Source organism: Galleria mellonella, unplaced genomic scaffold (assembly GCF_026898425.1).
Source record: "Galleria mellonella isolate WM207_F2 unplaced genomic scaffold, CSIRO_AGI_GalMel_v1 utg139, whole genome shotgun sequence".
NCBI lineage: Eukaryota > Metazoa > Arthropoda > Insecta > Lepidoptera > Pyralidae > Galleria > Galleria mellonella.
In genome coordinates, this window is record NW_026441995.1 from 9,028,934 (window position 1) to 9,040,610 (window position 11,677).

General features: G+C 35.4%; 1 protein-coding gene across 1 annotated transcript; it reads left to right on the forward strand.

Moving 5' to 3' along the window:
* Positions 1–6,674: 6,674 nt before the first annotated feature.
* On the forward strand, positions 6,675–11,234 carry LOC128202590 (uncharacterized protein K02A2.6-like). The gene is made up of 4 exons (XM_052903414.1): positions 6,675–7,332; positions 7,483–8,752; positions 8,812–9,134; positions 9,547–11,234. The coding sequence occupies exons 1-4, from the start codon at positions 6,675–6,677 to the stop codon at positions 11,232–11,234; spliced, it is 3,939 nt and encodes a 1,312-aa protein (XP_052759374.1).
* The last annotated feature ends 443 nt before the right edge of the window (positions 11,235–11,677 follow it).

The following is an 11,677-nucleotide window of genomic DNA, read 5'->3' on the forward strand; positions in this document are numbered from 1 at the left end:
ATATTAAAAACTCGATTGAACGACTGATCTTGGAACAAATTATTATCATATTATCTCTATCTTTTATCCTTATCTTATTAATATTATGTATATAAAAAGGAGCCTATTGTTACCTCTTGGTCTGCGAACTACGGACAACGGACAAACCAATTGCCATGAAATTGCTATTATACGCGTACTGTTTAGGATGGGCATTGGTTACAATTTATCTCGATCATGGGAACGAACGGTTAAAGCTAGTGATATAAATTTTGAGGTTTGTTTATTCTTCTTGACGCCTCAACGGTTACTCCAATCATCATTAAATTAGTATTTGAATTAATAAAGGACATAGGCTACATTTTATTCCGCAGACGAAGTCGTGGTTTAAAACTAGTTGCAGATAATATAGGAAACAAACATCTGAGAGTATACTTAGTAGTAAGTGTTTACACAATAGTATTCTAAGTACGTCTGCAACACCAAGATTTCTAGACACTGGCAAAGGATTTCAGTTCTAAATACGTTTAAATACTACTGCATGCATGAGCAAGCACATCCATCTCATTGCTTTATAAGAGACAGTTACTAATACTCTAAGTTATGTAATACTTCATAAAAACAGTTTTATATTAAAAAAATTCTTTTGTTACTTCTCTAAACATTTATTGTATCTTACACAAATATAAATTGTTGCATAGATATTTGCCAGGTACTTAATGATTCTTTATCTTTGGACTCTAATACAATATTATTATAGTAAGCAAATTCGTTACCACTTAATTTTTTTTCAATTTTAAATTAAAATAAATATTTTTTTGTTTAGTATTTGTTAAAGTTGTAAGCAAATGAGATGAAATAAACTGTTTATACAATTAGGGCACTATTTTGTAATATACTGTCTCTTTTATTTGTTTATTGAAGATGTATCACAATCAAGTGATACGTATACGTACAAAGCAGTGGTACATTGCTTTTTTAATGTACTCGTACTTTACGAGGCGTTTCTATTTTGTACTTTAATTCTATGGTGTTACCGAAGCGATGCGATTTATCGTTTTGTTTCCTAGGAAGAAGTTTCCTGGGTTGGTGCCAGCCTGCCAGCACCCTCTGACAACACACGCGATAAGTTGTTCCACAACTCTTTTAAATTAAGCACTCAGCTGTGGAGAGACAACAGGTTACGAGGCTATAACTTTAGAAATACATGTTCTCTACGTAACTTTAATAATATAGTCTCTAAATTCATGGTTGTACTGATTAGGTATATAGCTTCTACAAATAAAAAAAAAATCTTATGGTTTTATTTTTACATTCAGATTTCAAGAGAAATAGCGGACGAAACGAAACTATAAAATTAGTATATGACACATTTGTAAAATCTATATTAAACTATTGTATACTACCTAGGGTAACAAAACCAAATTAATAACACTAAAAAGAGCTCAAAGATTAAACGTGATAAGCATACAGCTTATCGTACGAGAGGTTTATATACATACTACATATATTTTTGTGCAAACATTCCTCCCTATCGTATGAAAAAAATAGCGTTAACAACACAGGTAGACACTTCCAAGCCTCTGAACACGTAACTGTCAAAACGTCGCACATTTGCGCAGAGTTTTACCAATTCTACAGTAGAGTATTGTGTAACAGAATTAAGAAATTATTAAATATCTTTAAATACAGTAAAAAAAATGTAAACATAATCTAACGAATCGGCTATTAAAACAAACCTATAATGACACAGAAAAATTAAATAATGTAATTAAATTATAATAGTTTTACCTACGGTTAAAAAAGAGTATTATATATTCACTATAATTTTTTAATTTCTTGATAAAAAGAGTAAAATATATTAATATTTAAATTATTTTACTATTTAAATTGTAATATAATATATATGTAATAAAACACACAAACGCACAGGCGTCTATGCGCACGCACATTCTCAAACACACGTACACCCGTACACACGCACACACCCACACACGTGCACATGCATACGCAGAACAAAGGGAAAGAAATATACTACTATAAAACTACGAATATATTTACTTATAACTAATATTCCACGTGCCTGCCTGTAACTTATAAATAATTACTACTTTAATATGAGGAGCACCTGGTGTCTCAGATACAAGCTACGGCTTAGTATAGGCTCCAGATTTCCTAGAAGTTACAATATTTTTGTGTAAAAGTAGGTATATACTCTGTACACTTTCTGTGATTTGTGGATATAAAATAAGCTTTATATTATTTACATTTTTATGTAAAGTTGCCTCTCATAGTTTAAAAAAAACATCATAAATTGATAATAAAATAGCAAAATTGTGTTTGAAAAAAGAAAAACAGAATTTTGCTATTTTGTCAAAGAAGAGAAGGTAAACGTTAAGCAAAGTAAATAACTCTTGCTATGTTAGTAACATAGAATTATGATAAGTCATAGATACTTTGTCTAAATCTTTAAGTTAAGGAAATAAATGGGCTGTTATGTTAAACGCACTTGCATCATAAATTCTCCCTTTACCAAGTAACATTAATTCTCATATTCCTTCATCTTACGACTATTTGGTATATGAATGCGTATAGTAAGCCCAACTATCACAATTCTACCTCATTTAACACCACGAGCCACCGCACACAGCCCAAGAGAATTATGTTTCGTGCAATAACTATACGACGGCAGCTTGCAAATGCATTTAATTTACATACAGTACAATGTCACTCGTTTTTTATGTTTTGGTTTCTATCAAAATTGTGTTCCGCAGTAACTATCTGTATTGTTTAATTTATATACATATATTCCTAATTTGACATGACTGATAATATAATTCAAATTAGTATACGAGTAGGTATATTTTAGTATATTGCATTTAAATTTTAAGCTTTTTTATTTTGGTATTTTAAATAAAATTCTTATTGCAATTACAATTGAATATCTCCGTGGTACAGCAGTAGGAATATTGCTTTACATAATGAGGTTCCGGCTTCAATTTTCGGTCGAAGCAATTTTGGAAATGAACTTTTCTAAATCAATTTGTACTTTCCTATAGCGTATAAATCAAACGTAGTTGTACATTAATTTCTTTGCATCTTCCAATATACCGCCAATACGTCCTCATATGCTGGTTATTACAAGAGGCGAACTTAGATAACAAAACAAAACGCACAAGAAAAGGTAAATTTATATAAATAAAAATTGATTATCGAATTTATCTTTGTAAGCGAATCACTTCAAAATGGTTGCATTTATTTGGCTAATACTTTTTTTATTATGTTTTTAATTGTCAGAATAAGGTGTATGTGAAAGAAAATGTTTTAAAAAAGTGTACGGAAATGCGTATAAGTATGATAAAATGACTATTTATATGTTTTATTTTTATTTGTTCCTTTAATACAGACATTATGTATAATCAATACTTTTACCACCAATAAACACTAATAAAAGACAATAAAAATAACCTCAATATATTTTTATTGTCTTTTCGTTAGTTATAATAATATTATTTGTTATTACATCAAATTATTCTTCAATTACGGTGAGAGCAACAATGAGCTCGATCTTAACTATTATTAGAGAAAATCAGCACCACAATTCTAAGAAATTGTAATACGTAGGTTTAATACGACCTAATATTCTTGTTAAAACTTTTTTATTTCGTAATTGGTATAACAGCGAAATATATAATACTAATTAGACGGTACTTATCTTTAATATACAATATTAAAAGTGGCTATATAGGTACCTAAATTAGTATTAAAACTTCAATTAACATTCAATATCCGATATCTAAATATATGTATATTTATAAAGTCATGTATATACATAAATTTAAATAATTTATTTTATATAATATTAAGACCATAAATAAATAAGCCCCGCGCTATCATATTAATCGCGTGGCGCTCAAGATCGAATATCTTGTGTTATAAGAATCCAGGTTATGAATACCATAATTCTGGGATGACCGCTGTGGCGGTAAAGAAAGCGAAACTTCAAAAATTAATTCCAATACTGAATAATAAATAAAATTAAGAATGATCGAATGAAGATTTCATTCTTGATGTAACCACTTTAAGAGTAATCTTATAACTAAAAGAATTACAAGATTCTGTTCCTTAACTACAAGAACTATATCTACATTTTGTAGATTCTAACAAATAGACACCGGGTTCAACTTCACACGGATAGATAGAAGTTTAGAAAATAATATATAGCCTATTTTACTTACTATTAATGTAGGTTTATATAGCTGCAATAATTTTTAAAATCGGTTGAGTAGTTTTTGATTTTATCCATTACAAACAAATAAAATCTTTTCTCTTTATAATATTAGTATATGTATTCCAACAATACCTATGTCCTTCAAACAGATTTAACAGAGCCAACAACTTATATTCCAATGTGATACAAAATAAAAAACAATTTACTCCATAATGGTTCTGTTTTCCTGAAAGTGTCAACTCCAACATTACTTAGTCGGTCGTTGAATATGTTATTTGAATTATATTGATGTCCACTGTAATTGTTTTATTTTGTTTTAGAATCTTCAAACTTTTATATTTATTGAATATACTTCAAGGAATAGGAGACAAGATACATTCGATAGAAATGTAATAGTAAAATATAAAAATTACATAATATGAAAACCAAATAATACTACAATACTATAATATATACAAATATTTATATTAGAATTCAACATTTCTATTTCTAAAGTGTTTTGCTAATGTGATAAATGTGTATGTGATTATTTAAAATATCTTTCGTTGATATTGCTACCGTGTACCTAATATTTATGTAGTGTTTTATTTTTTAACACTTTTTAGTTATAATTTCTGTTAGTTACAATGTTACTTAAAGAACTTGTTAAAATTTCCAACTTGAAGCTGTTTTTTCATAGTATTTGTGATTATGTCGACCAGTAGGAACTAGGTATTATTAACTAGGCATATATTACTATCTGATAATACAAATTAAATATTAAGGTACTTTTATATGAGTATATTCATTATGTTGGCATAATAGCAGTTTATTGTAACAAGTAATAAAAGCACTTTCTCATACGCTCTTAAGATTTATTACAACAATAAAAATAATGACTATCTTCTTGAATATTTTCGTTTTTCCTCTTCTTTTCCTTGTTGCCATAATATAGTGTGCCCATTATCTGTTACACAAGATACGTTTATTACTTTCAACTTAATAAATGGACAAAATCTTCCAGGAATACTGCCTTTTTACGAAGTAAAAGCAAGTAACCATCTTTCCACTTAAAAATTAAATAAAAGGAAATTACGATTTAATGAAATTGCTAAAGATTTTAATAAAACATGATGTACGTTTGCCTAAAATATTGCTTATAGCAAATATTGTCAAAAATCCCAAGCATAAAAGACTCATATCTGCATCCGAGAACGTAAATAATTACCTCAATTTCACAAAAAAATATGACTTACCCTTATCAACCAGAGAGTGATATTACACAAAGTTCTCCGCATGACTACTTTTATTTCACTCGCGTTTGTGCCTTCAAGCAGGTGTGCTTTCTTGGGTGTATGGTTTCTTGAGTTTGCACGGTATATGAAAATAACTGAGAATTGAGGTATATATAACACCTTAGTTTTAAAGGACCGCAACGCATGAAGTGTACAGCGAGAAACATAGATATATTCTATAATATCTATGGTGTTGTTCAAGTTAACTAATGCAGGTCACCCTTTTCCATCAGATGGTGCATGTTATCCTTAGTTTGTGTAGGTACAAGTAGGTACGTATCTAAGTATTATAAATTACCTTGTTACGCAAACCTCAGTACCTACCTATAATACTTATCTACAGTTGTATCACTTCGTGCATTTACTTATAACAAGGATGAAAATGTGGTGAGGTTAGGCTCTGTAATCCAACCTTCCAACCTTTGCGAACCAATGAACGGGAAATCCTTTAAATTCTATAGATACCTGTTTACTTTAAAAACATCTATTATGCGACCTTCAATAATTTTCAATTGGTTCGGTATTATCAATAAAGGAAGTCTTGTGTTACTAAATTGGTACACCTGTTAATATATCGAATCAAGGAAACCGAAAATTAAATAACAAAGAATTTATAAATAATGTTGTACCTATAAACTGCATCGATTTTTACAAATACATGTGTTAACGAAACACCAACATCTTGCGTTCAATAACAAAAATGCAGTTTAATGATGACGGAAGATACTTTTTTCAGTATAAAATAATTTCTTTTTTATAGGAAGCCAATGTAAGTAAATATCTAGACACTTACATGCTCCTTTTGCTCAATTAGTATTAAATTTCTCTCGGGAATCACTTTTACTTCTGTTTTATTAATTATAATTGTGGCTCATGACTTCGTTCTCATGAAGTTCAGTTATACAGCACATTCCCATTTTATATCTTTCACCATCTTTACCTTTTTAGGAGAACGTTATCATCAAAAATGATAAAATACATTATTTCTAATCAAAAAACTAAATTCAAAACTTCACCTTCTGTAGTGTAGGTACTTTTGTAATAAAAGTTCGGAAGGTAGTATTAAAAACCTGGAGTATCAACTGAGGTTGTTTAATTGAGTGCTCCCGTATTTCCTGGACATTACAGTGGCGACGAGGCTTTCAGTTGATAATTGATCGACTTTTGAACTCACAGTAACATAGTATAAAATGTCAGTTTACGGGAGCGTGCCATTATTTGACTGTAAAAGTGATGAGTGGGGAGTTCATAGTGCACAGTTGAAAAATTTCTTTGTGGCTAATGGTATTAACGATACAAGCGACGTGAATGGTGTTAAACGACGTGCTATATTACTTAATTGCATGTCACAGGACTCATATCGGTTAACTCGTGATTTGTTATTTCCAATTGTGCCCGAGTCGGCCACCTACAGTGTGATTGTAGATACTTTGGATGCTCATTTTCAACCCAAAAAATGCATATATGCGGAACGGCAGAAATTCTATTCGGCTAAGAAAGACCCCCACGAGTCCCTACCAGAATATGCTGCGCGTATTCGTGGCTTGGCATCTACATGTCAGTTTGGTACTTCGCTAGAAATGTGTATGACGGATCGTTTCGTCCTCGGCGTTGACTCCCCAGTTGTACGAGAGAAGTTATTTCGGGAAGATCCTGGACAACTCAAATTAACACGAGCAGTCGAGGTAGCAGGAGCAGTAGAAAGCGCGCAACGGGTTGCGTGTTCAGATCTGGCAGCGCTCAATATTAAATCTGAATCGGTGCTGTACGCGGCTGAGCGGACAGAGCGGCGCCATGCGACCGCTGGCAGGAGCCGCGACGTCGGCAGCGGCGGCAGCGGCGGCAGCGGCGGCAGCGGCGGCAACGGCAGCGGCGGCGGCGGCGGCGGCGGGTGCGCAAATGGCGTGACACCCCGCTGCACAGTATGCGGCGCTAAATCGCATTCGTCTTCTCAGTGCGGTTATCGTAATTTATCTTGTGATAATTGTGGTGTTAAAGGTCATTTAAAACGTATGTGTGCCTCGAAAAGTGTTCGTATGGTTGACCGTAATAACATTAAGTCACGTAGAAATAGGAATAGCGAAAGGCGAAGTAATTTTATCAGTGAATGTGATAACGAGAGCGAAAACAGCGATTATGCGCTGTTAAATAATATTAGATGTTCTGAGGGTGCGCCGATGACTGTGGCGGTGACCGCGGACGGGAAACCGTTTAGCATGGAAATAGACTCGGGCAGCGCGGTGTCGGCAATGCCGTCGGCGGTGTGGCGCAGGTATTTTTCTAAAACCCATCCACTCGGTGAGTCTGATAAAATCTTACGTACTTATAACGGTTCGTTGTTGTCACCTATTGGAGTATGTGATTTATTGATTACGTATAATAATAACTCTCAGTACATTCGTTTTTATGTGGTAAATAATGGCCCAGTTTCGCTTCTTGGCAGGGATTTTTTGTATAAATTTAATTTAGCACTAGTGACTGTAAATCACTGCTCAGCAAATAAGTACAGCTCAATTTTAAAAAAATATAGTTCTCTGTTTTCTGACAACCTTGGTACTTTTAATCGCTATAAGTTGACATTACATTTGAAGGAGGGCGCTGTCCCAAAATTTTGTAAAGCTAGAACAGTGCCCTTTGCACTCAAGGACAAAGTGAGTGCGGAGTTAGATAGACTGGTACGGATAGGTATTTTAAAACCGGTTTCTTATTCGAAGTACGCGTCACCGATTGTTGCCGTTTTAAAAAAGAACAACGAAGTACGTATCTGTGGCGATTATTCAGGTACAATTAATAAAATATTAAAAGTGGATTCGTATCCACTACCCAAATTGAATGAGTTATGTGCTTCCTTGCACGGTTGTCGCTATTTTAGCAAGCTCGATTTGTCACAAAGCTATAATCAATTTTTACTAGACGACCAGTCTCAAGAATACACATGTATAAATACACATAAGGGGTTATTTGTTTACACTCGGCTAGTGTTTGGCTTAGCAAACGCACCAGCGCTATTCCAGCGTGCAATGGTTCAATTGTTGAACGGCATAGATGGAGTCGTATGTTTCCTCGACGATGTGCTTATTGCCGCATCTACTCCCGAATTACACTGGGAACGCGTAGAACAAGTTTTGATTCGACTAAGAGATGCTGGACTTATATTGCAAAAATCTAAATGCTATTTTCTTCAGGAAAAAGTGGAATATCTGGGGTTTATCATAGATCGGGAGGGAATTCACAAAAATCCAGATAAAATTAGATTATTGATGTCAAGGTTCCTATGAATACGAAACAATTAAAATCGTTTTTAGGAATTGTAAATTTTTATCACAGTTTCATACCGCAAGCGGCGGCGTTACTAGAACCACTACATACTTTGTTGCGAAAGGATATCGAGTGGGAGTGGACAGACGAGCACCAAAAAGCGTTTAATGCTGTTAAAAGGGAATTGAGTTCATCACGAGTGTTAGCTCACTATGACCCCCGACAGCAGCTCGTGCTTACCGTAGACGCGGCGCCAAGTGGGCTGGGCGCGGTTCTAGCAGCGCGCTACCACGACGGTGCCGAACGTCCCATCTGCTATGCGTCACGAGCATTAAACAAAAGCGAACGTGCATATAGCCAGATTCAAAAGGAGGCGACGGCCATCATTTATGGTATCAAAAAATTCCACCAGTATCTTTATGGCCGTCAGCAACCATTCATTTTACCAGAGGGAGACTTTGTACAAAAGTCGATTGCTTGGGTACCTCTGTCCCATTCGTGTTTCAACCGTGAAGCAGTTGTGTTTGCATGGCTGTGTTTCGGTTTGAAGAGTGGGATATGGCGTGAATTTACTGGGTACAGAGGAATAACACCTGAGTCCTCAGGAATGGCAGCGCATGGGGGGTATCATGGGCGAAACAGTATAATCTGTTATGTCCATGGTACTGCTCATGTCTATAGGCGACGGTTACCACTTTCCATCAGGTGGGCCGTCAGCTTGTTTGCCTTCTAAGTTGTATAAAAAAAAAAAAAAAAAAATTTTGAGAACCGATCACAAACCCTTGTTGTCAATTTTTTCGCCAGAAAAAGGAGTACCTCAAATGACTGAATCTAGGCTTCAACGATATGCATTATTTCTCGCTGCTTATAATTACAAAATTGAATTCGTTAGCAGTGGAAATAATGTTGCTGATTATTTAAGTCGGTTTCCTGTGGAAATGGAACCGCAAGAAGTAATTAATGACACCGAAATGCCTAGTTATATTAACGCACTAGCGGCGGCCGGTGCGACATTGCCCGCCTCATTGGAGGAGATGCGGTCGTCTACTGCTGCCGACATTACACTTTCTGATGTAATACAATATATAAATAAAGGGTGGCCACGGAAAGTACGAGTAGAATTGCTGCCATACAGTCGGTGTCAGCACGAGCTTCATGTTGACAATGGATGTTTAATGCGCGGACATCGCGTGGTCGTACCCGAGGTATACAGGTCGGCTGTGATACAAGAACTCCATGCTGCGCATTTAGGCATAATGAAAATGAAGTCGTTGGCTCGAGAGCGTTGTTGGTACCCGGGTATTGACCGTGATATTGAACAAACAGTGTCCAACTGTGACCGTTGCATTTCCGTTCGGTCAGCTCCCCCGAAAGCTCACATGGAATCATGGAATTGGCCTGTATCTGTTTTTGATAGAATTCATTTGGACTATCTTGGGCCCTTAAGTAGTAAAATATTTCTTGTTTTAGTCGATGCTCATAGTAAATGGATTGAATGCTTGGATATGCCAAATATGACGTCTCAAAGTTTAATTTTAAATTTAAAAAAAGTATTTTCGAGATTCGGTTTGCCTAAAACAATTGTGACAGACAACGCAACAACTTTTACATCTTCTGAGTTCGGAAAATTTTGTGACGTCAACGGTATCACTCACATATTGTCTCCCGTTTATTCGCCGCAAAGTAATGGACTCGCCGAAAACGCGGTTAAAACATGCAAACGATTTATTAAAAACGCGCTTAAAGATTGTTCCATAAAAAATATAGGTAGCCGATTAGATGATTATTTATTTTATTACCGAAATACGCCACACTGCACGACTGGTGTATCGCCGTCAGTACTCATGTTCGGTAGGAATCTACGATGTAAACTCGACCTCATATCTGTCCGACCGTCGGCCACAGGTCCTAACCCAATGTTGATTAATAACCGTGTACGGCTGAACCAGGAACGCCAACGACGTTGTTTCGGTGGCAAAGGACGATACTTTTCGCGATATGATAAGGTTTGGATTAGAGACTATCGATTTAATCCAAAAAGACCGGTGTGGGTGTTAGGATCGGTCGTCAGTCGTGTCGGTAAGGTTGTTTACGATGTTGCTGTAAAGGACACTGATATCGTTTGGAGGCGTCACATTAACCAGTTACTGGATGCGAAGACTTATAATGGTAACGTGAATAGTTCCGCTTGGTCATATGATAAGTACGACAACGGGACAACCTGTTCTTTGACCCACGATCTAACTACGGAGCCGTTTCAGTCAGACTCGCCAACTACGGCTCCAGGGTTAGGAGTGGAAGGCGAGGTGCGGCCGTCTACACCGGCCGGCTCGCCGGAGCCGCGGGCGCCCAACGATGCCGATTACGACTCGTACGGCACGCCTCCCAACGAGGCGCCCGAGCGGTCACCACCGCGCGCCGCCTCTGTTCCTGGAGTCCGCCGCACACGATCGGGACGCCCAGTTCATCCACCCAAAAGATTATTTTTTTAGTATATAATTAGGTTTATAGCATAGTGTATATCTTATAGTATTAGTAGTTATTATTTCTTATTAAGTTATGGTTCCCGTCTGCATTTCCCGGATTAATAATTAAGATTTTTTTTTTATTTTTGTGGTTTTCTTTTATATATCTATATTGTAGTAATGTCTCGATATTAATTGTGGAGGAAAAATATAGAGCTGTAACTATCAATAAAATTAACTAAGACATTTTCTCATTCACTGTGCTGTAAATGTGAATAATGACCTAAGTTATTATATATAAGTTTTCATAGTTAATAAGTAGTCCTATGTGCTTACTTTCCCCTCAGTTGTTAATTTAATTGTGGAGGAGATGTAGTGTAGGTACTTTTGTAATAAAAGTTCGGAAGGTAGTATTAAAAACCTGGAGTATCAACTGAGGTTGTTTAATTGAGTGCTCCCGTATTTCCTGG